At 45.1% G+C, this 27,758-nt stretch overlaps 1 protein-coding gene across 2 annotated transcripts in view; it reads left to right on the top strand.

Annotated features, from left to right (window-relative positions):
* LOC147619433 (protein DEHYDRATION-INDUCED 19 homolog 4-like) overlaps nt 1-25,066 on the top strand; it is a 45,302-nt gene extending 20,236 nt beyond the window's left edge. For both annotated transcript variants that reach the window (XM_086773094.1, XM_086773095.1), the window contains one exon: nt 24,476-25,066. In XM_086773094.1, the coding sequence (XP_086629220.1) occupies nt 24,476-24,587 (112 nt within the window). In that variant the 3' untranslated portion in view covers nt 24,588-25,066. The remainder of the gene's footprint in view (nt 1-24,475) is intronic.
* Nucleotides 25,067-27,758: the final 2,692 nt, after the last annotated feature.

The raw sequence follows: 27,758 nt of genomic DNA, 5'->3' as shown, positions 1-27,758 counted from the left end.
GCAGGTACAAATTGGTACGGACAGGTAAAGGCAGTTGCTGCAGTTTTCTGCCAGATGTGGTAGACGAAGGAGAAGTCATCGAGCCTGAGCAGATCCTTCTTCATCGTTGGAAGCATGGTTTGTGTGAAAATATACCCAAAAAGGGTATTTAACCCAGCCCAAAAAGGGCCACTTTTTCTTTTCTATTATTTATCTACTGGCCGATTGCTTATGCTAGCCGACCAGCACCCTGCCCTCATATAAATATGAGGCGCCTCCTAAATCTCTCCACCAACTGACGATTACAGATCAGCTGGGCATGCACTCCCGGACTGCGCATCAGCGTTTTACCCTCCTTCTCTTGCTGGATTGATCGCCCACTTCAGGACAACACTTCAGTGTGCTTTTGTACCGGCTCCTGGTGTTAGGACAGGCCGCCTACAAACAGGTGCAACCCTTCCCTACTGCTGCTGAACTGGACGTTTTCATCTGCAGTGTTTCTTTTGCGTTTTATCACAAGTTGCTGCTTCTGGTCCATGGCGCATATGTCTGCGTTTTTCACCACAGCTCACTTCTGTGTTTTTCCATCAGCAGCCATCAAGACATAAGCGTTTACATCTCTCAGCCCTACATCAGCGATACATCAGCGCTTACATTAGGCTTACTTGGGGATTGTCATTTGCATTTTTGGGACAACAGCCTTCTCTGCTCGTTTGGAGTCTCACATAGAGCTCTTGTACTTGACTTCATCTTTTATATACATATCACCATTGCATGCTGTGTGATTGGCTCTGATCTTTCATATATTTGGTCATTTGGTCTCTTTTGCCCTCACATGGTATCAGAGCTATCGTGAGCAAAAGGATTGAAGACCTCGAGAGTACACAACATGGATCGTCAACCCTCAATTCCGGAGGATCAGCCTTTCATACCAGATATTGACTTTTCTTATTCTAATATAGATCACACGGAGGATGGGACTCCTCATTCACTGGAGAGCCCTGTTCGAGGTCTTTCATTGGGAGACGACCAGCCTATTTTTACCCACTCACCCTCTACACCCTTGGCATATGGTTTTTCTTCTCCGAGCTCATCAGCCGTTACTTCCAGAGGAGGATACATGCCCACAGCCAGTGTGCTAGTATTGGACCCAGGTATGCAGCCTCAACTGGAGAGCACTGCTTCTCATTCTAGCCGATAAACTGGACTTCGGTATGGGGCTTTTTCTCAGGAAGGACACGTACCTCCTCGGTCGTTCCGGAGATCCATCATCATCCTTGTCGGTGACCGCGTCAGGTTCGTATGTGCCTTTTAGTACGTATGTTCCGAACTCTACTTGGGTATCTTCTACTGTAGCACAGGTTCAACAAACGGTACCATCAACTACCCTCAATCCTTGGCATTTTGTGAACCCAAACAGAGGAGGGTCTAGGAGTATAATTCACTCTCCGACTTCTGGTGTTCAAGGAGGTAACACTGTTTTCTCCTCTGGTTCACTTTCTGTTCCTACTCCTAATGTGTTATGGAATACTGCTCAAATTCAAACACAAAACCCTCCCTCCCAACCCATATCTCTTCCTACTAGTGTTGGCATACAATCATCATTGCCTGCATCTCCTTTGGGTCCTGCGTATGGGTTCTACCCATCCCAGTTATCTTTCAGCACTATGCCCTCTGGCATTGCGGTACCACCTAGCATTCCGGGGTATCAGGTGGTTTACCAACCCATCTCTGGCACTGGTGTTTTTCCCAATTATGTGCCCTCTCTAGGGTTTGTCCCTCAACCAGGTATTCCACCTATGTTGAGTACCCAAAACTTTATTCCATCTTATGGAGCACCCTCGACAGGTCCTACACCTATGCCTGGTCCTAGTGGACTTTTTGGTTTCCCTCCTCAACACTTACACTCAAGATATGGACACCAGCCTTCCTGGACTCCCCCACCATCTTCCTTTCATGTTTCTATGTCCAGAAATGCTTTCATAGAAAAGACTCATTTTAACGGGTCTAATTATACAACCTGGGCTAATCTTATGGAAAAAGTTCACTTCCCAAGGTTCCTGGAACCTAGTAAAGGGATTTGAACCAAAACCCCACCCTTCCCTAGCACCTCTTGAAGTCATCAGTCCCATTGGGAAGCTAGAAATGCCACTGCTATAGTGGAGCTCATCCAAGGCCTTTTGCCAGAGTTTCATTCTCAACTCTAGCAGTTCCCCTATGTCTCTGACAGATGGGCACACCTTGCAGAGAGATATGCCGCACGTGATCGTACGCGTCGCCTTGATCTTGAGCATCAAATTCAAATTTTCTCTATCAAAGAAGGGGAGGACCTGACCGTCAAAGTTGTTGAATATCGGCGCCTCAACGCCGAGTATGCCACCACTGGTTCTACCAAGTCCCAGGAAGATTAGGTTATCACTTTACTAAACAAGTTGCCGCCTAGCTTCTTTACTTTTGTCACACAGACCATTAGTTTAGAACCTATGCCTAACCTATATGAGTGTGAGTGCCAACTCTTGCGCTTCGCTCGGTTGCATGACCAATTTCATCCCAAGAAGTCATCCTCTTCCTCCACTCAAGAGGGGGCCCTTGTGTCCAATACCACCTCTACTCAAAAGGACAGCAAGGGAAAGGAAACAGCAACTTAGGAAATCAAGGCAAACCTCCCGGCAACAATACTGATTCCAAAAATCCTGCCTCAACACCCATTCCCCACTGGCAAAATATTCCCAAAAAGAATAGATTGATGATGAGTGTGTTTTTAAAGCCAAGGAAAATAGAGGCAACACCTCCAACCCCACTACCTTCACTCGCCAAAACAACCAAGGTGGTAGCAATGCCCCAAATTGGAGATCCAGAGGGGGTAGTAATCCAGCACCTACTCTGCTAGGCTCCCCTCCAAGGACCCAACAACAAGGAAATGGTTCTACTTGGCCGCGTTCCTCTCAGTGGCGATCCACTAGTCAGGTTGCTCAAGCCCCACCTTCTCAGTCAGTTTCTTTCACCACCCCTGAAGAGATGTTTGACTGGTCTTTCCTTACACCTCATCCCGGCCCCTCGGCCAATATTGCTCAAGTCACATTTAAGGTTGATTCTAGCCACTACTCCAGAAAGAAGAAGAAACAAAGGCCTAAATGAGGCCATCCACGAGGGAAAGCCTCTGCCTTCATTCAGATCTGTTAGTTACCTGACAATCCTTATGTGCCCATCATTGAGGCCCATCCAACTCTTCCCTGTGGTCATCTTGTCACTTGGGTAGTTGACAATGGAGCTACTCACCATATGGCACGCAATGTTGACATTTTCATCTCTCAGCGTCTTGTTAAGGGAGAAGTTCGATGTGGCAACAACACAATGATGCCCATAAAATCCATTGGCTTAGTCTTATTTGACACCAACACTGGCCCCAACCAGGCTACCTTGGACAATGTCTATCTTGTCCTAATTTAGGTCTCAACCTTCTTTCTGTATCCCAGCTGACCCAACTTGATCATGGTGTTTACTTCAACAAACGAGTTGTCAAGGTAATTGATGAAACTTGTTGCCAGAGGTCAAGCTCAGAAGGATGGTTTGTACCGGATGTCTACTTTTCTAACTGAGCCATCTTCTGCTGGTTTAGAGTTTCATCGCGTTCGGGCCTATGTGACCCAAGCTCCCTCCGACATTGAACGACTATGGCACTTTCGCTATGGTCATCTACCCTATGCCACACTCTATGAGCTATCTCGAGACAAGTTAGTTGAAGGTATACCCAGCCTCAAACCGACAAAGGATGTTTGTCAACCCTGTCAAATGGGTAAGCAACATCGCTCCCCATTCCCACAACATGCTACTCATCGTGCTTCGGGAATCCTCAGGTTGATTCATTTCGACTTGAGTGACCAATCCCCAACCCCTTCCTTGAAGGGATCTCTTTACTACATGCTGATCGTTGATGATTATTCAAGGTACATGTGGGTATATTTCCTAAAGCATATATTCGACGAATTTATCTCCCATCAATTTACCAAGTTCTTACAAGATAAGGGCATTCAACGCCAACTCACCTCCACCAACTCTCCCTCACAAAATGGAGTGGTCGAGCGCAAGAACCAAACTGTGATGGATATGGCACGCTCCATGCTTTTTGCAGCTGAGCTGCCTAAACGCCTCTGGTCAGAATCGGTCAACACTGCGGTGTACCTTCTGAACCGGTGCCCCACGGTTGTTGTTCCCCACAGGACTCCGTTTGAGGAATTTTTTGGTGAAAAGCCAACCGTTTCCCATTTCCGTGTCTTTGGGTGTCGTGCATACACTCACACTCCGAATGACACAAGGGGCAAGCTTGAGCCAAGGAGTGAGTTGCTCTTTTTTTGTGGGCTACTCTTTTGAATCAAAGGCTTAAAAAGTTTTTTATCCACAATTAAACAAAGTTTTCATTCGTCGAGACGTCTTAAAAGATGCTATTAAACTTCCATCCTGGAAACAGGCTATGGAACTAGAACTCGAAAGCATTGACCGTAATGGCACGTGGTCCCTTGTGGATCATCCTCGTCATAAGAAGGTCATTGGAACCAAATGGATCTTCCGCACCAAATTTAAAGCCGATGGTACCTTGGACAAATACAAAGCCCAGCTTGTTGTGCAAGGCTTTCGCCAAAAAGAAGGCATTGATTTCGACGAGACCTTTGCACCCGCTGCTCGAATGACCACAATCCGTCTTTTACTCAATCTGGCTGCTCACCACAAATGGCCAGTCTATCATATGGATGTTAAGAGTGTCTTTTTAAATGGCATTCTCAAAGAGGAGGTCTACCTATTTATGCACTCACATTGATACGGGACATGTAACACTTCCTCACCCTTGAAAACATTTGTCTTGGAAAACAATATTAGGGAATCTCTTCGTTAATTTTGACCAACCTCCGGGTTTCCCGCTCCCCGGCCTTGAGGACAAAGTCTTTCGCTTACATAAAGCTCTTTATGGGCTTAAGCAAGCACCCCGGGCGTGGTATCATTGCATCAACAAATTTTTTCACAGCCAAGGTTTTCAACCATCTCATTGTGACCCCAATACCTACATTTACACTGATCAGGGGGATGGTTTGCTACCTAGTACTATATGTCGATGACCTCATTATTTCAGGTTCACATCAAGCCAAAATGGCTGATATCATGGCACAACTCAGACGAACTTTTGAGATGACTGATCTCGGTCTTCTCTCATATTTCCTTGGCATGGAGGTATCCAACATCTTGATGGTATTTTCGTGTCTCAAGTTTCAACAGAAGTACTGTCTCCAACTCATTACTTCCTACTTTCCTGATGGTGCTATCCCAGTGGCTACTCCATTGGATCCCACCGTTAAACTGTCAAAGGAAGTGGACTCACCTCCACATGAAGAGTGAGCCTACCGACAAGTGGTTGGGAAACTTATTTGGCTCACAAATTCTCGTCTTGACATCTCCTACTGCACATCCATTTTAAGTCAGTATTTCAATGCTCCTAAGGGGCCACATTGGAGTTCAGCAATGAGGGTTGTTGGCTATCTAGCAGGTATCTATTTGTATGGACTTCACTACATTCGTGGGATCACCCATGCGTGGTTACACGGACTTCGACTGGGCTGGTGATCTTGATTCCCGACGTTCTCATGGTGGTTATTTGTTCTCCCTCGGATCTGCCCCTTTCTCTTGGTCTAGCAAAAAGCAGGACACCGTTGCAGGTTCTTCCGCAGAAGCCGAATATCGGGCCCTCTATGAAGCCACCACTGAGGCTATGTATCTTCGTCAGCTTCTCGTCCCCATTGACACCGGCTCTATCATCTTTGTCTACAGTCAGAGTGCGATTGCTTGGCTCCAAACTCAAAGTAGAACTGTGAACACATCACATCTACTAACCTCGAACAAATGAACATGGAACACATCCTGTCCATAGTCTCTGCTGACCAATAGCTATGGAACTCATCCGAACCATGAAGGAAACTTGGTTGATCCTGGAACTCATCCGGACCATCAAGTGAACTTGCCTGTCTTTATACTTGGAACTCCGATACACGGGTCCCATGCTCCAGATTTAATATAAGAGAGCTTTTGAAAGCCCCCTCTCCCGCCCACAAGCCGTTTTTGGAAGACAGCACGCGGGGGGACGCCCTTAGGATTAGAGCAGGACACCAGTCATGTTCTCTCCGGTCTGTAAGGCCTTGGGAGAGCTGGGGTTATCACTAGACGAGTCTGTGTCAGAGTCCTGTGACTTGTCTTCGCCCTTCTTTGTTGACTTTCCCTTGTCCTTGGCTTTGTCTTTGTCCTTTGACTAACAATCCTTTGATAGGTGGCCTTTCTTACCACACTTATAACACCGACTCCGAACTTTCTTTTGCACCGTCGCGAGTGCCTGATCAGGTCCAATAGATGATGAAACTTTCAACTTCCCCTGTGAAACTAGGATGGATTCCTCTTCCAAGAGGAGAGTACACAGATCATCAAACTCGAGGGAACGTGTTGTGATTTGAACCCGCAAAGCTCAGGAAACCATGTCATAATCTGCAGGAAGCCTGATGAGGAGGAGAGCAGCTAACTGAGAAGAGGTCAGGGCAGTACCCATTGCCACTAATTGGTCATGGATTACCTTAACCTTCATCACAAACGACTGCATGGAAGTCCCTACTGTAAACTCCAGAGAAAAGAGCTGACCCAATAGGTTGACAGACCGCATTGTAGAGTCCCGTGCATATAGATCTGTCAACTTTCTCCAAACAGAAGCAGCACAATCCAATGTTTGCACGGTGGGGGAGACCTTTGGTGAGATGGCTCGTACAAGTGCAGAGTGAGCTTTTGAGTCTTGATTCTCCCAAGCTGAAAGTTCTGCGAGAAAGGCATCCTCCTGGTCCTGAGTCCACTTCCTAGAGCTGGTAGGGCGTTCGGGCTTTCGTTCGTGGCCCTGAACAATCTCCCAAAGTCCCTTGTGTGTGAACCAGACCTTCTTCTGTAGCTTCCAGTGATCATAGTTTGAACCACTGAGCTTGTCCTCCTTGTTCGTGCAGGGGGGACCCATGTCTGCCTCAAAGAAGCTATGTCTCAAACAACCTCTGTAGCTAAGCAATCCACGTGCTCTCTCAAGCACCTTTCCACAGGATCCAAGTGGGGACTAGTAGCCCCCTCTGAAGATGTAGGCTAGACAGCAGCAAAAGGAACCCAAAACACACCACCGGGAACCTCCTACCGGAAGGGGGAGGGGATCTTGGAGGGGGAAGAGCTGATGTGCCACTTGTCAGGCAAAAAATATCCTTCAAGAACCTGCCACAAAATTGATGCCCTTATTGAATTTGCAGTGAGAACTCCTCCACTTGCCTCTGTAGAAGAAAACGCAGCCTGGGGGCTGGCCGACAGCAGTAGGAGGGCTTGTAGATCAAAAAACGCAGCTAATGAGGAAAACGCAGCCACTGTTGAAGTATCTATAGCCTGGAGAATCTAGGGAAGCAAAAAACGCAAGGCATAGTTGAAGAAGGAGAGAGACAGAGAGTAGATTTTGTGCAACAGCCGGAGCCTAAGCGTATGATACCATGAAAGAATGTGCACAAGCGGAAGCAAATAAACATGAGAGAGAGAGAGATTGCAAGCAAGAACAAGAGCTTTATTAGCTTGAGGTTACAGAGTACAAGAGCCAGCAAATAGGGCAATGTAAGATGATTGAATGAATAAAAGAGAACAACTCTTATATACTTGTGCATGAAGCAGGTCGGCTGTAGAAACAGGCCGATAGGACCTCCACGACAGCATAAGAAGATGCAATATTTTAACAGATATTTGTCGTACGCCGTGGCCCCATTGTAATCCTCAATCTAGGATAAGTCAGGCACGAGCTACGTAGGTCATTCTCAACCTTAGACAGTCAGTCAGTTAGTCCAAGTCCCTTAACCCACTTGAAGAGATGCATTCATGCATGTAGAGTCAGTAGAAGCCTTAGGGTTTGCATTAGAAACACTTTGCACAATGCATAGCATTCATCCACTGCATTTAGACAATTGCAGAAGCCTTTAGATAACATCTAGCATTCATTAGAATTTATCCAGTATTGTTCCCATAATTTACAGCATTTATTGGGCAATTTTACATCATTTATATATTTTAGCTAGGACAGATGCAGTCGGCCAGCTCTGTAGCCAGCCGACCAGCTCTGTAGCCAGCCGACCAGCATCACAAGTCCATATAAATAGCTGAGCATATAATCCATTCATTCATTCATATCATAATCAGCATTGAAGAACTCAACGCTTGGAGCCTTCAGCACAAGGAGCATGAGTGATTGCAGAATTCAGCACATCAGCCTTCAGCGTTTTCCTCATCAGCATATAGGAGCATCAACGCTTGAGTAATTCAGCCTTCATTTAGTAAAACGCAGCATCTACAGCATTCAACCTACAATACCCCTTGCATTTTCAGCATTCATACAGTTTTCAGCATCCTCATATGTGTTGTTATGCTACAGCACTTGGTGAAGGTAAAACTCAGCCTTCATACTCATTTTCAGCATTCATACATAGTCTAGAACAGTCCCAATCAGCCCCATCTCTCAGCCTCAGATTTGCAGCCTTCCTACATCCATTGGGAAGAGTGCATAGGCTCGAGATTGGTCATCATTGGTGCTTCTACAACCGTGTAGAGTTCAGCCCGACTCTTGGTCCTCAAAGATCTTGTGTTTGGCTTATCGTTAGTCCGTAGTCAGTCTCTTCAAAGTAATAAAGCAAATACTATTTTGGTAACGGGATGGGGGACCATTCAGTGGGTAATTCAGGACCCCATACAATGTACAGTTTCTATATCTTTCTCTCTCAAATCTCTTAAAATTTGAAGTCTTAAAGTGGATTGCTAAACTTGATGGGAGAAACTGAAATTAGGGTTAGAGTTCATTGATGGGAGACATACACAGAGAAGCAAGGGGGAGAGAGAGAGAAAGAGTTGTGGGGATAAGTCAACTCATGAGGCATGAGTGTGTGACTCCCCTATCACACATGTATATTGCACTAGTACACATAGTGCACTTAGTACATTAAAAGTACTAAGTGTACTATGTACTATAAGTTATGGGCTTGTACACACTATAAGGGTGGGCATAACGCCTTTACCCCAACAACCTCCCACTTAAAGGCAAAGTGCCCTTAAGTAAAGGAAAAGAAAAATCAGCATGTACATGATAATATACAAGGCCATATCAAGGCTGAAAATGGCCTCATCCAATGCCCATCAAGTGTCTGCAATGAGCAAACCGCTCCGGAGGCAAACTCTTCGTCAACAGATCAGCCGGGTTGTCATCCGTGTGAATCTTAACAAGTTGAATTTGCTTGTTCTCTATCACCTCTCTGGTGAAGTGATACTTCACATCCACATGCTTCGTCTTTGCATGAAAAACAGGGTTCTTTGCCAACTGAATGGCACTCTGACTGTCACAATGCAACAATGGAATATCCCCTGTATAGCCCAAATCAACCACTAACCGAGATAGCCATAATGCCTCCTTGCAAGCCTCTGTGGCTGCGATATACTCGGCCTCTGTAGTAGATAAGGCAGTGCACTTCTGCATCCTGGATATCCATGACACAGCACCTCCTGTGAATGTAAATACATAACCGGTAGTAGACTTCCGGTTATCTGGATGACCGGCATAATCCGAATCCGTGTAACCATGCACTAATGCATCCTGTTTGCCAAAGCAAATGCACAAATCCTGTGTGCCCTTCAGGTATCTCATGACACCTTTCACTGCTTCCCAATGCTTCTTGCCAGGGTTGGCCATGTATCTAGAAACCACTCCCACTGCAAATGCAATGTCCGGCCTAGTAGCAACCATGGCATACATGAGACTGCCACAAGCTGAAGCATACGGAATCTTGGCCATATCAGCCCTGTCTCTATCTGACTGTGGGCTGTCCATAGCACTGAGTTTCACATATGGAGGCAAAGGAGTACTAGCTTTCTTCCCCCCGTCCATATTGAACCTCTGCAAAACTTTGCCAATATATTCCTTCTGAGACAAATACAACACATGCTGATTTCTGTCCCGAAGTATCCGCATACCCAAGATGTGATTTGCATCACCCAAATCCTTCATATCAAAGGTTTCATGCAGCCTCTGCTTCAAGGCATCCATCTCTTTACGAGATTTCTCGGCAATCAACATATCATCAACATACAAAATGAGAATCAAGAGACTGCCATCCAAAGCTTTCTTGGTGTACAAGCAGTGATCTATGTCACTTCTCCTGAATTTCTGAGTTTTCATGAATGTATCAAATTTATGATACCATTCTCTTGGTGCCTGTTTGAGCCCATAAAGACTCTTTTTCAGCTTGCATACAAGCTTTTCCTTCCCACTTATTGCATAACCCTCTGGCTGCTGCATATATATCTCCTCATGGAGATCACCGTGAAGAAAAGCAGTCTTCACATCCATCTGAATCGAGTCCAGATCATCATGCGCAACCAAAGCCAACACAGCTCTAAGTGTGGTCATTTTGACCACTGGAGAGAAGATCTCATCAAAGTCCACACCATATTCCTGCTTGAAGCCCTTAGCCACTAACCTGGCTTTGTATCTTGGCTTTGCATCTGGTGCAACTTTGAGCCTGTATACCCACTTGCATGGCAAAACCTTCTTGCTTGCAGGCAAAGGCACCAACTTCCAAGTTCCATTTTTATGCAGAGAATCCATCTCTGACTTCATGGCACGCTCCCATAGAGCCTTGTCTGCCCTCTGTAAAGCCTCTTTATAACATGAGGGCTCCCCACAGTCAGTGAGCATCAAGTAGTCAACCCCTGGAACAAACCTGTCAGGGGCTCTGGAGGGTCTAGTGGACCTCCGTACCCAATGACCATCATTTGCAGGTTGCTGTCCAGCCTGCATATCACCCATTGGTGGCTCCTGTTCCATGCCATAAGGCTGAAAAATCATGCCCGGTATCTCCTCTAACTGTGGTATATCCATAGGGATATCTTCTGCCATGTCTGGCTGTCCATTTGGACCATTTTCAGCACCATTTAAGGGCTGGTTTTCCTGCTGTAATGGCTGATTTACAGCCCTTTGTTGTTGTCCATGATGTCCATCATCATCAAAGATGACTCTGCCAGGCTCCTGTTGCCTTGCAGGCTCCTTATACATGCATGTTTCATCAAAAATGACATCATTGCTGCGTATGATCTTTCTATTCATGGGATCCCAAAGTCTATACCCCATTTCACCTCTGTCACCATATCCTAGGAATATGCATTTGTGAGACTTAGGATCAAGTTTGGTGCGCATTTCCCTGCGTATGTGCACGTACGCAACGCAACCAAACACTCTCAAGTGCTTGTATGACGGAGGCTTCCCTGTCCATACTTCTTCTGGCACTTTCCCACCAAGCCTCGTGTTAGGTGACCTGTTTATAAGGTGAACGGCTGTCATAACAGCTTCAGCCCAAAAACCATGAGGTAATGCAGCATGTGACAACATAGAACGGACCTTCTCCTGTATGGTCCTGTTCATCCTCTCTGCTGTCCCGTTTTGTGGAGGATCATAAGGAGTAGAGAGCTCCCTCTTGATGCCTTTAGCATCACAAAAGTCCTGAAACTGTTTGGACATATATTCTCCACCATTGTCGGAACGCAAAGCCTTCAGTGTTTTGCCAGTTTGATTCTCAACAAGAGCAACAAACTTCTCAAACACTGAGAATGTATCACTCTTCAAACGAAGAGGATAAACCCACACCTTGCGTGTGGCATCATCAATAAAAGACACAAAATATTTTGCCCCTCCTAAAGAAAGCTGAGGCATCTCACATACATCTGTATGCACAAGCTCTAACTGAGCATCTTTCTGTCCAAGAGCTTTCTTGTGGGGGCACTGTAGTTGCCTACCATATATACAATGCTCACAAAACTGAAAACTTGAAAACTTTAGAGAAGGCAAGTAACCCAAACGAGACAATTGCTCCATTCCCTTTCTTGGCTTTTACCCCTTTGCTGGGATCTCCCACGTGCATTCATTGCATTGGACTTTCCAACAGAGTTGTTTTTCCTGTTCATCTCTTCTTGAAGAAGAGCACCCTCAACATCTGCATATGACAGCATAGCATGCGAATTGCTAGTGGCTGTCCTGAATGTGTCCCAACTCTCTGGCAAAGTGCATAACAAAAAAGTGGCTTTGAACTCATCGTCCATTGCCAACTTTTGATTAATGACTTGGCTGACAATACCATTAAACTCATTTAGATGGGCTGTCATAGACGCCCCTTCCTTCATCTGAAGACCTATGAGTTTCTTCAACCAATACACTTTGCTTGAGGCACTTTGTTGGGCATACAAGTCCTGCAATCTCTGCCACATTCCCCAAGCTGTCTTCTCTTCACGAATGCTGAAAAGTAATGAGTCTGACACAGACAACATGATAGTAGATCTTGCCAGCTCATCCATATCTTCCCACTCTTCAGCCGTAAGAGAAGCGGGCATCACACCCCTTTCTTTGATAGGCTTGTGTTGCTTTTTCTGGAGCAACACATTGTAGCACTGGGTTTGCCAAATGTCATAATTCTGCGAGCCTTCAAGCTTCTTGATGTGAAGCAATGAAGAGCTCTCACCCGTGGTTGCCATAGCAAAATGCAACCTGTAATGCCTGACTCCCTGCAAATGTGCAAACACTGCACCCAAGATGTGCAAACACTGCACCCAAAGCACACAAAGTGCTCACAAATGTTCTCCCAAGCTTTATCTCCCACTGCGGAAGCAAGAATGCAACTTTTCTCCCACTTTATGTGATGAAAACACCAAAATCTGGTTGCTGCAGATTTTGGACAGCACCTTAAATGTGCTCTTTTGCCCTTCCAAAGTACTGTACAGCAGTACCAAGTGCTCACCAATGATGTACCAAACCTGTACCGGCAAGTTCAGCAGCTGAAATTGAACCTTTTAGTCACTCAAAACAGTGTACAGCCATGCCAAAACATGCACAAAGCTGTGCCAAATCTGTACCAGCAGGTACAATAGCAATAAGTGCTCTCCTGGCTGTCCAAATGAGTGAAAATCAGATTTTTACAGTCACGAACACTGCATAAAACAGTCCCGAACAGAAATTGGGCAAAAGCCCCTTGACTGCAAGCTGATTTTTGAGGATTCAAGGCATAAATGTCTTGCCTGCTGCTTTGCCAAGCTCAACAAGCATACAAACTTGAAAAGCCCCTTGATTTAAAATCAATTTTTGATCATACATGGTACATTGACGCACATGAAGGCATCCAGAGTGTTCACGATGCTTCCCCCTGGCCACATATACATCCAATACATGAAAGCCCCTTGATTTACACGCACATTGAGTGCTTGTAAGGCATCAACACATTATCCACAGCATCAAATGCGATTGCCTGCATGCAAATCAACCAAATCGGCACAAAAGCCCCTTGATTTGCACTGCAATTTGCTGCAATTTTGCCCAAATGTGCGATTTTTCACATCATACAGCATGTATGAGTGCTTAATTGCACAATTACATCAAAAGCCCCAAATTTCGACAGCCAATTTCCTGCAAATTGATCCTGATTTGACCAATTTCCTGCAAATTGATCCTGATTGTGACCAATGTCACCCAATTTTGCCAATTTTGCTCAAAAAATTGAGCAATTGGGCACCTGTACCTGCTCAATTGTTGATTGTACTTGCTCAATTGCAAATCCCAAAAAAAAAATTGAGGCAAATACCTTGTAATTTCTGATTTTTGTTGCAGGAAAGGAGGGCGTCGATTTTGCTGTTGATGCTGCTGCTCGTCAGGCTTGAACAGTCGTACAGAGAGAGTCGGAGCAGCGGACTGTTGGCGGAGGGGTATTCTCAGAGATCACGTGGTAGTTGGCGAGCACCAGGCCATTGAATACTAGGCCAGCTTACACGCTTACCCACGCCTAGCGCCTAGTAGCCAGCGCTTCTTCGCTCATACGCGTGTTCGCTACCAGTTGTGTGGCAAAGTCTACGAGACAGCAGCGCTGACACGCCTGTGTGTTCCAACGCCCGTTTGCCTAGCTTCGCCTAGTGCCACTCAACCCGGCTGTAGCCCGCGTGAGTTCGCAAACGTTCACTTCGCCTTGTGCTCGCTACACGTGTTTGTTACCACACTCGCCTAGGTGGCCAGCGCTTCTACACGGCCTTCGCCACAGGTTGCTGTAGGCGCCTTAGACCTGGGTGCAGCAAGCGATGACATCTCTTGCACAGCCGCGTCAACGCAAGTAATAGCGTCGGGTTCACCACGCTACCTTTTGCCACGTGCTCGCTCAGTCTGCCTACGAATGATTCAATGCCTTCTTCTCCACCTGCGCCTGCCCTTCTACGTGCCTGAGCTGCCACCTCTCGCGACTGCTGCCTTGTGGTTTGCTTCACATCGGGTTCACTGCTGGCCTCCTCGCTATGCTGCCTTCTGATTTCTCACAGGATTGGCCTCACTCACTCACTCCACGCCTTACAGAAAAGGGGAGGGAGGCGCTTCAAGCTCTGATACCAGTTGATGGGAGAAACTGAAATTAGGGTTAGAGTTCATTGATGGGAGACATACACAGAGAAGCAAGGGAGAGAGAGAGAGAAAGAGTTGTGGGGATAAGTCAACTCATGAGGCATGAGTGTGTGACTCCCCTATCACACATGTATATTGCACTAGTACACATAGTGCACTTAGTACATTAAAAGTACTAAGTGTACTATGTACTATAAGTTATGGGCTTGTACACACTATAAGGGTGGGCATAACGCCTTTACCCCAACAAAACTCGCGAAACTCAGGATACAGAAGACGGTGTGAGCATTTGTGTGATAGAATTCTCAAATTATGAATACTTCCGCCGCATGTTACAAGTTGAGCTTGGTAGTGCTCTACAAGTGCTTGGGCCTCCTGAAGACGTTGCTTCTCAAGGATGGCGTTGGGATATGTGGCCAGCCGTTTTTCTCGTGTGGTGAGTTTTTGGGGGGGTGCATGGAGGAGTGATAGTTCGGCACGATCATCGTTCCCAGAGGTGGATGATGTGGTCTTTGTTGAGCCAGTGCAAATGCTAACCCGATCTTCTCCGTGGCCAATGTGCTTAGAGTGTTGTTTCTTTTGGGATGTGGCCTTCTTTAGCTTGGCTTGTAATCGTGTCACGACATTCAATGGGATAGTCGATATTTCCTATGTTGAACGCTCAACACGTTGAGGGATGGCATGCCTTCGACTGTGGAGTGAGAAATTGATTGCAAAGGGCAATCCTTGAAGTAATGGTCGATACCACAGCCATGACATTATGGTTGCATTGGCAGACGTTTCTTTTGAGGGCATTCAACCACTCCATGGGATCCCTGGCAGAGGAAACAAAAAAGAGGTGGTTTCCTTGCGGGTGCATCTATAGTGTGCACAATTGGTTTAGGGTCCATGTGAGGCACATGCAAATGGAGATGCTGAATGATAGGTGCCTTAGGGGTGGCGGAGCACATGGGCTCCAGGGGTTTAGCAATGGACCTGGTTTGAATCTTCCATGAGCAATGGGGTTTGCCTGGAGAGGCAACGGTTGGAATGGAAAGATAGGCACTGGAGAAGGTCGCAGTGGCGCTATGTGTGAGTAGTTAGTTTGGGGTGGTGCCACCAGTAAGGCTTGGGACCCGGGAGGAGAGGAAGGTAATGTTACAAATGAGCTTTGGGTTGTCATTGGCGCGGTGGGCAATTGCGTTGAATAGCTTTCTGGCACGTTGTCATCGAGAAAGATCGCCCATTTGCAAGCCTGATCAAAGGTGGAGGGGTCCTTGACCAAAATGCGGTCATGAAGCCTTGGATTGTGCAACCCTAAGAGGAAACGATCCATTAAGTGCTTGTCACTCAACTTTTCCCTCTCTTCGCAACGCAAATCAAGGTACTTGATGTGTGCATTATAGTCATGTAAGGTTTCCTCTGGTTTTTGTTCCAATTGGAACAGTTAGATGGTGGGGCTCCATTTGGGTCCATAGGATGCAAAGCCAAGAATGAAGGCCTCTCTTATTGCTTTGAAAGCGTCCATAGTTGTTTCTCGTACGCGTACGAACCTATTCGTACGTACGAGTCGTACGGTACGATACCGTACGAATTCGTACGATATCGTACGGTACGAGTTAGGGTTTTTTTTTTTTCCCCAAAAAGTTTTTTTCCTTGAAAAAAAAATTCCAAATGCTAAAAAAAAATAGAAACCCTGCTTTACGAAGATCCCAAATGCTAACAATACTTCGCAACTTTCGTGTCCACTAAGTATTCCATATGGGGTTGTGAAGAGACCTAAAAAATCTGGCGAGGTAGACTGGTAGTGTACACTTGATTGGTAGGATGAGAGAATCTTGCTACATCACTTGGGGATCCCTGGTATAGGTAGGCTAGACAATTAGATTCTCAAGTTATGCACAAGGGAGAACATTTGGACATGGCCATTTTGATCTAGAGAGGAGTCCCTAAACTTATCACCCTAGATGCACTCCTCGTATTTGTGCAAGGACGGTCCCTTAGTCATAAACGCTACACTGGGAGATCTTTGGTATTGCATTACCCATCCAGGTTCTTTTTTGGAGACAATCGGGAGATCCAACCGAGAGAGACACATATCCATGTACTGGTTTCTCAAGCACTGTAGACTCCTCCCCTCCCAACCTTCCCTCACATTCAAGCTTGAAGCTCCATAGCTTGTAAGTGTAAAAAATAAAAACCGTATTTTATCGTACCGTATCCCAAAATTTCATATCGTACCGAATATTCCCGTACGGTATCGTACCGTACGGTATCGTATTTTCGTACCGTGACAACTATGAAAGCGTCTTTGTGCCAAGGTGCAAGGATTGGAACCATTGCACTGCCTTGCCTTCAAGGTTGAGTCCAAGGAAATGGACTTTGGCTGCATCGTCGAAAATTTCAAATGCCTGATAGATTTGGTTAAATACCTCTATGTGGAATATGGGGTCCCCAACTCCGTGGAATTTTGGCAGAAATTTAAAAATTTTCACTCACATAGGTTTTGTATGTGATACTTGTGGATGCAAATATTGTGACACTCCTCTTCCACATAGAGGTATTTAACCAAATGCCCGATAGATTTGGTTAAATACCTCTATGTGGAATACGAGGTCTCCAACTCTGTGGAATTTTGGCAGAAATTTAAAAATTTTCGCTCAGACAGGTTTTGTATGTGATATTTGTGGATGCAAGTGTTGTGACACTCCGCTTGTGCGAAGCTCATAATGTCAAGTTGTGGGGCAAGGAGAGGTGGTCAAAGACGGGGGGTGGGAATAGATCCGTGGATAGAGAAGAAGGTACGTGAGTGTGCTCGGGGCGTCTATCCACATTGGGGTGCATGTATGAAGGGACCCCACTAGATGAGGGCTCTTAAAAAATCGTTTCTCCCTCACGCCCAAACATGTGTGGCGTGGCGATCACGTGTGAATGTGCAATTGGGGTTAGGGTGCCGCCGAATGGAATGGAGGCACTGGGGTATGTAACCATGACCGAAAGGTGTCCATGGTGTGCGGGGAAGCTTTAGAAAAGTTTCAACGGTGCGCGCACGGTCTCAAAATAAGAGTTTTGGCACTCTTTACCCTCGCGCGTGAATGCATCCTTAATGTAAAAAATGGTCTTTTGAGGCGTTTTATGCGTGTAAAAACGATCCTAGTGAGTCGGGGAGGTAGACTATAAGCACTACTAAAGATTTGAAAATTTTGGATTATTTATTTATTTATTATTATTTTTTGGAGAAGGTTCGTCCGTACGCTTAGGTTGGTATGGGCCTACCAACCCTGTATGCTTAGGTTGGTACGCTCGTATGCTTAGATTGGTACGCTCGTACGCTTAGGAAGTTACGATTGCAGCAAATTTTTTTAAAAGTTTTATTTTTATATATATATTTTTTTGGAGTGGTATGTCCGTATGCTTAGGTTGGTACGTTCGTACGCTTAGGAAGATACGGCCGTGGGTAAATTTTTTTAGCAATTTTTTATTTTTTTCGGGGCGGTTTGTTTTGTCCGTCCGCATGCTTAGGAAGATACGGCTGTGGTAAATTTAAAAAAAAAAATGTGTTTATTGTTCAGTACCCCTAAAGAGGGTTTTGTACAGACTTGCCCAACCACAACCCCTGGGCACTCAAACGCTCAATTCGCCCAGTTCTTTCAACCTATGGAGCCTGGTATCCAATGCTCCACCTTGCCCCTCGACTTCGGCTAGATGAGAGGTTGCAGAGGAGAAGAGGCAGAAGCAGGACTTCTTCAATCAGAATCTTTATGAAACCCCACCCCCAAAAAGCTTCACAGATTTCCCCCCACTTCATAGAAGCAAGCCCCTCCTCCCCTCACGCTTCTCATGTAAACACACTAGAGCAAGCTTCCAAAGTACCTTCTTGCATAGTTGCCAAAACATCTCCTACTCCTCCAACCCTGCCTACTACCACAAACGTAGTTCAGCTTTTACCTTCTATGCATTCTATGCCATCTGTGGTGTTTGATGCTAAGCAGGAGGGTGAGAGCGATGCTACATAGAAAAGCCTCATCCGAGCTTATGGCTATGCCAAGGACCGCCAGTTTGTAGTCCTATTTAATACGGGTAGTTTTGAGGACGCCATCTCTCCCCAATTGGCTAACAAAATGAGCTGTACATTAGTGCCATATCATTTGGCCTCATTCCAACGTCTCGCCTCTTTTGGGGCGTGACATGATCTTAGGAATCCAGGGGTTTCATCAGTATGAGCCTATTCCCGATTGGGAGCAGGACACTTTTACTATTTGTAAAGATTTTCTTGAGCTCGTCATGATTCGTGGGGATAGAAGCATTCTTGGCATCCCATTGATTTCTCATCTCTAGGCCTAACGAGCTATCCGCAAGGGGGCGGAAGGAGCATTGCTTTATGTTCATTCGCAGATAGTCTCTACCTCATCGGTAGCAGCTATCTCATCTTTGCCCGAGTCCCACGATTAGCAGACCTTCTGTCTAGACATTAGGACATTATGCTTAGGGACGATCTCCCACCCGGTCTCCCCCCATCGCGTCGACCGTTATATCGATTTGGTCCCTGGATCAGAACCTCCTAGCACATTCCCCTATCGTCTTTTAAAGGCTTTAGAGGGCGAGCTAGAAAAGCAATTATCTGAGCTACTCCGAGCTGGATTCGTTCGGCCACCTTCCTCACCATTTGCTGCACCCATCCTATTTGTCCAAAAGAAGGACAAGTCTGCACGTCTTTGTGAGACTATAGGGCATTGAACAAACTCACCATTCCTATGCCAAGGATTGAGTACATTTTGGAGCATTTAGACGGTGCAAAAAATTTCACTAAGATCGACCTCGAGTGGTTACCATCAGGTCTGCATTTTTGAAGCTGACACATTCCGGACAAAGCGTGGTCACTACGAGTTCGTAGTCATGCCCTTTGGGCTTACCAATGCACCCGCAACCTTCAATAAAATGATGTCCATGATTTTCGCAGTCCTCATTGGTAAGTGTGTTTTTATATTTCTTGATGATCTACTTATATTCTTAGGCACTGCGGAGTAACATGATAAAGATGTGGAGAAAGTCTTGCAACTTTTGCGAGATAATGGGCTCTACATAAACACCAAAAAGTCTATCTTCGGTGTTACAGAGGTTTAATATTTGGGCTATATCATCGGTTCCGCTAGAATTCGATTGGATCCCTCAAAGGTTCAAGAGATCTTGGATTGGGATATCCCTCAGACCGACCAAGAGATCCATTCTTTTGTAGGTCTTTGCCAAGCCTACAACACTCATGTTCCCAACCTTGCAGCACCTCTCACCGACTTGCTCAAGGGGGTGAAGACTTGTAGACAAAAAAAGTCATAGTCGCAGGCAAGGCGCTTGATGCATTCCGTGCACTCCAGAAAGTAGCATCAGAAGCGCCTGTTCTGAAGTTAGCATCTTGGGATGAACCTTTCGAGGTCATTACCGATGCCAACAATATAGCCATAGGTGCAGTTCTCCAGTAGGACAATAGACCTGTGGCCTACTGCAATAGAAAGTTGGATGTCGCCGAAAAGAATTATTCGGTTTATGACAAAGAGCTTCTGGGTGTGATCACAACGCTCAAACATTGGAAGCCGTTCCTCTACGGACAAGTTTTCACAGTCAAAATAGACAACCAAGCACATAAGTGGCCTCACACCATGCCAAGTGCCCAGTGGAGTGATCTGCACTCCAGATTGAGTCAGATCTTCCAACAATTTGAAGGAATGATCGAGTACATCCGTGGTAAGCATAACCCAGTCGCAGACGCTCTAAGTCGAAAGGCCAGCATCCAGGCCATGCAGGAGTCTACCATTCTTAAAATCACTGGGAAAGACTTAGATAGCATGGAAGATCAGTATGTCGATTTCCTTGAGTTTGGTACTCAATACAGTTTGGTCCTCACCTTTGAGCTTGGCCATTACTCAATGCAGAACGGTTGGGTGTTCTACAAGAACCGTCTTTGTGTCATTCGAGAAAAGCGAGTAGCTCTTCTCCATGATGTCCATGACTCCTTAGTTGGAGGACATAGAGGTATCAACAATACCCTCGAGAAATTGAAACGGTCCTTTTATTTGCTAAAAATGAGGCGTGATGTTTATTCACATGTTCAAGCTTGTAAGATTTGTCAAAAAGTTAAGGTTCCACATATGAAAAAGGCTGGGGTACTTCAATCTTTGCCTATCCCTGACAAACCTTTCATCGACATTTCTATGGACTTTGTAGAGCCTCTACCAGCATCCACCGGATCTCGTAACACTCAGTGTTTTACCATTGTGGATTGCTTCAGCAAGTTCTGTATGCTCATCCCATGCAAGCATACGGCCACAGCTGAGGAGGTAGGCAACCTTTTTCTCAAGCATTGGTATCCCATTTGTTGTTTGCCTAGCACCATTACATCAGAATGGGATTCCAAGTTCACCTCGCATTTTTGGAGTGCATTATTCGAGAACTTTGGAACCAAGTTATAGTTGTCTAATGCATTCCATCCATAGATAGACGGCCAGACAGAAATCTATAACTAGTTGGTCTTTGATGTTCTCAAGTCATACTGTCATGACCAGTAGTCCAAATGGGAACATTATCTTCCATTGGTCCAAGCCATCTTGAATGATACTCATTCATCCAGTGTCGGATAGACTCCTTATGAGGCAGCCTTTGGTCGCCGTTTCTCTTCTCTTTTGATGAGAATGGTGTCTCCATCTCTTTAGGCTAACAAAATGATAGAAGCATTTTCCGAAATCATTGAGTCAATTAAAGACCGCTTGACCAAAGCCCAGGAAGCTTATAGCAGACATGTAAATAAGTCTAGACGAGATGTCCACTTCAAGGAAGGGGATTGGGTCTATTCGTGCATCATGAAACAGAGGTTGAAACAAGTGGGCAAATGCTGTCCCAAGCTTTCTTTCTGTAGTTTTGGACCCTTTCCTATAGTTAAAAAGATAAGCGATGTCTCCATGAAGTTGAAGTTGCCTAACAATTGGACGATACATGATGTTTTTCATGTTTCTTGGCTAAAACCATATGTTGGACGCTAGACGTGGTAGACGAATCAGAAGTCATTGAGCCTGAGCTGATCCTTCTTTATCGTTGGAAGCATGGTTTTGGTCAAAGACTCCTTCAATTCTACACGAAGTTCCAAGATTGAGGTGCCCACGAAGCAGTTTGGCTAGACGAAGAGTTCTTTCAAGAGTACTTCTAGTTGTTGGCGGACTACTTGGAAGCCATGAACCTGCCGCCAAGTTAAGCAGGAGGGAATGTTACATGCACTCTGCACTGTAGTGCATCGTGACAAGATGGCTCATCATCAGTGCAACACTGTACAACAGTAGAACCCTTTAGGATTTAATACTTGTCGTACGTCGTGACCCCATTGTAATCCCCAGTCCAGGACATGTCAGGCACGAGCTACGTAGGTCATTCTTCAGCCTTAGTCAGTCAGTCAGTCAGTCAATTAAAGTCCCTTAACCCACTTGGAGAGAATCATTCATGCATATAGATGTCATAGAAGCCTTAGAGTTTGCATCAGGACATGCTTGCATTTTTGCATAGCATTCATCCCATATGCATTTAGGCCACCTATACCGTTGCAGAAGCGTGAGAATATTATTTGGTATTTTTCCCATATTTTATAGTATTTATCTAGCATTTTTCCACATTATTATCACCATTATACATTTATTTGCAAGACATGAAGCAGTCAGCCAGTTTCAGCCAGCCGACTTGCTCATGTAGTGCATATAAATAGCTCAGCCTAGCATTCATTCAATCATCTCATATCATTTAGTCGTCAAGCCTTCAAGCGCTTCATCCTTTAGCACAAGGAGCATTAACGCTTGAGCATTCAGCACATCATCAACAAAACGCAACAGCATTCAGCATTTAGCCCATACAGTCCTTGCGTTTTCAGCATCTACACAGTTTTCAGCATTCATATCATCATCGTTTTGCTACAGCTCTTCCGGTGAAGGTAAAATGCACGCATTCATTCATTTTCAGCATTCATTCACAGTCTAGAAACAGTCCCAATCAGCCCATATCTCAGCCTTAGATTTGTAGCCTTCTTACATTTCATTGGAAGAGTGCATAGGCTTGAGATCGGTCATCATTGGTGCTTCTACAGCCTCAGATTTGCAGCCTTCTTACATTCCATTGGAAGAGTGTGGCATAGGCTTGAGATCGGTCATCATTGGTGCTTCTACAACCGTGTACAGTTCAACCCAACTCTTGGTCTTTCAGAGATCTTGTGTTTGGCTTATCTACAATCCAAAGTTCATCCAAAGTCATTCTCTTCAAAGATAATAAAGCAAATACTTTAGCAATAGGAGGGGGCCCTTCAGTGGGTAATTTGGGACCCAATACGGTGTACAATTCTCTCTCTCTCTCTCTCTCTCTCTCTCTCTAATCTCTTAAAGTTTGAAGTGCTAAAAGTGGATTGCTAAAGACTCGCAAAACACAGGATAAAGAAGGCGGTGTGAGACTTGTGTGACAGGATCCTTTATTATGCATAATTCCGCGGCATGTTACACAAGATTAGGGTTAAGGCTTAGCTAGGGTGCAGGGGACTTTGAGGGTTCACACGTGGGCTAAGGACACTAGCAAGAGGAGGTCTAGATTGGCTAAGAGCTTATAATTAATAGCCTAGGGTTAATAATGGCTAAAGGCTTATAAATAAAGTAGGAAAGCTAATAAATAAAGCAAGGGCCGGGTTATTACTATATAAGTGACCTTGGGATCCCTTATTAGACACAAGAGGTCAAGTAGTCACGTAGTGGCTTGGGGCTACCAAGGTAGCGTGCAGGATCTTTTGGCCATGGCCGATGGAGCCGCAAGGTGGGTGGTTTGGCTCAAAATTGCCTCGGCTGAGTGATTTAAGCATTGTTGTGCGCAAGCTTTTTTTGTGGCACCTTGTGTATGCTACACAGGCCCCTACAACACAGCCATATGCAGGCACGATGGACCTACACAACAACGTATGGGCTGGGTACAGCAGCACACAAGGCAGACCGGTGCTATCCACAGCCGGCTGGGCACAGAACAGCCTGCATGTAGGTATTGCACGTGTGGACAGTTCGGGGCAGGACCTGGCCATAGCTGCATTGGAAAGCTGGCTGCACAGGGCGGTGAGGGAAGAGAGTGCACAACTTGATGTAGATTGCTTGATTATACAATGTGTACAAAGTACAAAAGATAAGTACACCTTGCTCAATAGTCTTGACTTTAGAGACCCTAAGTCGTGACGCTTGTTTTCACATTCTTTTTTTGTATAAACCCTAATTATAAATTTTTACATTTTTCAAGGTCTTTGCCGAACCGTGATGGAATCTAATTTGTTACTTCACATGAGTGGGTAGTTCTTTTTAAAGCGGTGAAGGGATCACACTAGGCTTTACCATGAACCCTTGGTGTTATCCAGATAGCCACTGAGTGGCAGGTGGTAGGCAGTCTTTTTGGGTGTTGAGTTGACCCAAGACGGGATGCCGAGTTAGGCAGTCTTGTGGTGGTGCGCTGAGGTCTCCGGGTGGCTTATTGACAGCCAGTGGAGCTGACTACAAGAGCCAGGGACACGCCTTGGGGTGTGAACATGGTGGTATCTTTCATCCTTGACTTTGCATGGATCGGATTGACCCTCAGGTTGACCTAAGGTTTGACCTCGGTGTTCAGAGGGGAACTTGGCTGCTTCAAGGCTTGATTGAAGGGGGGAAAATTGGCCATTCCACCTATGATCATGCTTAACAGGGGTTTTATGAGGGGTGCGCTCTTGTGATGTGACGCTAGAGTGTATTCCCATGTAGGATCTCCTGAGGCTTCGTGAGTTTCTACACTCTACCACAAGGGGGTACCATGTAGCCCGGTGAAATTTTAGTGTGCGACGAGGAATGGAATAAGGCCTCTTGAAAAAAAAAAGGCCTATAAGACCCAAATTTTTTTTTACGAAGTTTTACATGCACGTGTGCACCTGTATGTGTGTGTGTGTGAGAGAGAGAGAGAGAGAGAGTTGATTTTCTTTGGTCATTCCAGCTTGGAGATACCACTATCTGCAGAAGAGTGGGAGCAGAAACTGAAGCAAGCAACTTTTCGTGCCAGCTTTGTTCAACAGTTGGTGCTCTCTACTGTCATGGAGGACAACTAGTGGTACTGGCGCACTTGATGTGTGCTTGACGGGACTGTGATGTGAAAAGAGGCAATGACTCATGGCACTATTTATTTCCTCATACCGCCAACTTGTGGAGGTTGTGGATGGTCATGCAAAATGGAGAAGATACATGCATTGTCACCCCTATGTGCAAGAGACCCTCTTTTTAGCATTATAGCTTAAGAATCCATGCCTCAGAAAGTCATAATGCTAAAAAATAGTGCAGCTGTAGCACTGATGGTTAATTCTTCTTCAAAACATCTGCATTTTGTCATTCCTGATACCATGAAGCAGAAGAGCATCTTATTTCACTGGAATGAGGCAGTGAGCTCAGAAGCTTGAGGGCCCTTTATGTGCATGCTCTCTACTACTGTGATACGACTCTCTTGCTTTTCACTTAGGATGTTACCTTGCAATATTGTCTTAAGCTGGTATCTAAATTATGTTTATAAATCTAAAGTATATGGGTTTTAAGACACTGTTTGCACTTAAAGATGGATGCATGTACTTCTGTTGAAAACATTCTGCTTCATGGAATTGTGTGGAATTTATGGCTCATCCTACTAGGTCACAGTTGTTTCTATATGTATACATTATTCCAAGGAGGCCTTTTTGGCAGGCAAGGGCTCTACTATTGGGGTAAACCCCAGGAGGCAGGTGTGTGCTATGCTGAGCAATATATAAAAAGCTTGTGCTTGAGGTGTTGGGTGAAAATCTATTCCTCGAGTGGGGGCTTCAAACAGGATCATACACCTAGCATTGAGAACATGAGAGTGCGACATAGGTCTAGCATTAAAAAGCTTGTGCTTGTGGTGTTGGGTGAATACCTATGCCTCAAGAGTGGGGGCTGCGAACAGGATCATACACCTAGCATTGAGATATGAGAGAGTGCGACATAGGTCTAGTGTTTGTTATGGTGTGGAGTTCGTCAATGTTTGAGTCTGTCATTTTGTCTTTTCAGCTTTTCAATTATTCCTAGGTACAAACTAATTTGCATTTGAGTACTCGCCATGCAAACTAATCCAGATGAGTATAATCGTTTTTGTGTGTGATCCTTAATCCTTTTGGGACAGTCTATGATTGTTTGTAACTTGATAGGGAGGTTCCTCCCTATCTATGATTGTCCCAAGAGGATTAAGGATTAACTTAGGCGTCTAGGGTTGGTTGTTCTTGTGGGTCCCCAATAGGGCTTGGGCAAGTCACTAGGGCTAACCAAAGTGCTACCAATTGTCCTCATGCCAAAACTAGTCCAAATTTCTGACTTGGTGTTGTTAGTTACCACGTGTTGCTAGCTACCATGCATACATGGTAAGGTTCACACACACCGTGCTTCTAGAGATTGACTACTATGGCTAGATTGGTGCTCGTACACCCAGTTGCAAGCCTAATAAGTGCTTGAACACCTCCAAATCATTCAACAGGGTTACAAAGACATACGTAACATGCACCAAAATCATGTGCATGACATGCTTATGTGACAATGACCACGTATGAGACTTGAACACCTAACCTAATCATGATGCTTTGCACTTGATTTCTAGCTGACTCGTCCCTAGACAAGGGTTCACAAGAGACCAAGTAACCACCATAAGCCATCCACATGTATTGTATAGACACGGCCATGTGGCATCCAAGTGCAGGATGCACGTGATATCCCCTTTGCTTAACTTGATAGAATTTACATAGCCTCCAAAATAATGCCGCATAGTCTCCAATTAGTTTGTAAATATTGTCGAGAAACTCTTGTCAATCCATACCACTTCTTGCAAACTTTGTAAGAAATCGACGCTTTTGATGGTGGTCAGAGCTATGCTTGAAACGGTGTAAAAGAATCTATTTTGGCTATTCCAAGAATTCAACTCTAATATCTTTCACAAGCCAAAAAAAATCTCACTCTAGAGCAGAGCTTCCTTCCATGTAAGAGTGGAGAAACTGCCCGATCAATTTTTGGATGCTAAGCTATTTGAAGTGGTAATAAAAGATCTCAAATGATAGGATATCACTGTATATTAAAGACCGAGGAGTTTTTGGAAGAAATGTAGCCCAAAGCAGTAACTCGAAATGTGTCTCAATCCAGGAGTGAGAAAGTAAAATTATTGCCAATATATTTTGGAGGCTCCTAGGACTATGGTGGTCAACACTATAATAGGATTTTGACAAATGCTACTACCAGCAGTGTGATCAATTTCATAGAACAGGAAGATATGATGCACTACTTTAGGACCATTTCAGAAGTGGGGATTAGATTTCATGGGCCAAAAAAAAAGAGTCTTAGAATTACTAACAAGTTGGATCAATTGGTTGTGTTAGATGAAACTAGGCATAGAGATGCCATCATGAATCAAGCCGTAGCATAAGGCTTGGGACACCCTGTAGATTTAGTAAGGACTAGTGGGCAACCCGTGCTTCGCACATCTTTGATACTCCAAATTCGAATTCTACCCAAACCTCCTTCTCTTCTTCCTTGTAGATTTAGTAAGGACTAGTGGGCAACCTGTGCTTCGCACATCTTTGATACTCCAAATTCAAATTCTACCCAAACCTCCTTCTCTTCTTCCCGAACCTCCAAATTCTTGCCAGGTGGAAGCTTTGTAAAACTATTCCTTAAGATAATATAGAGAAGAGAAGAGATGATGGGGATAGCTAAAGGCATAGGTGAAGAATATAAAAGGGAAATAGCACAAATGCAATTAGCACTTGGTCCTTTTTTGTACCTTTGAAACAAATTCTTTGGAACACCGGGTCAAAACAATGGAATAAAAATTACAAAAGGTTGAAAAGCGACTAGAGAAGTATGGAGTGGAGCACAAGGCAGCCATAGCTGCGTACAGAGGAGCACAGATCAGACACACGCCAAGAAGATGATATTAACAAACTGTATTGCACGAGACAAGTGGGTTTGCTTAATATACAAGTGGGCTTCACTTGCCTTTCTTGCTCCTCCTGCTTCAACAAGATGTCGCCTATGAGCCTTTCTTGCTCCCTTGTATGCAGCTATGGCTGCCTTGTCTATGGCTGCAAGGGCCCACGGTACCCGTAGAGTACCCGTAGAGCCAGCAGAAGCTCAAAGAAGTGAAGAGAAAATACAAGGACGCTAAAGACTTGTTGCAAGCAGAGTGTTGTGTTGTGTTTTTTTACAAGCACAAGGCGTTCACTAGTATCCAGTGA

Source organism: Cibotium barometz, chromosome 33 (assembly GCF_041138505.1).
Source record: "Cibotium barometz isolate CiBa-2024 chromosome 33, ASM4113850v1, whole genome shotgun sequence".
Taxonomy (NCBI): Eukaryota; Viridiplantae; Streptophyta; class Polypodiopsida; order Cyatheales; family Cibotiaceae; genus Cibotium; species Cibotium barometz.
This window is presented reverse-complemented; position numbering and strand designations above follow the sequence as displayed.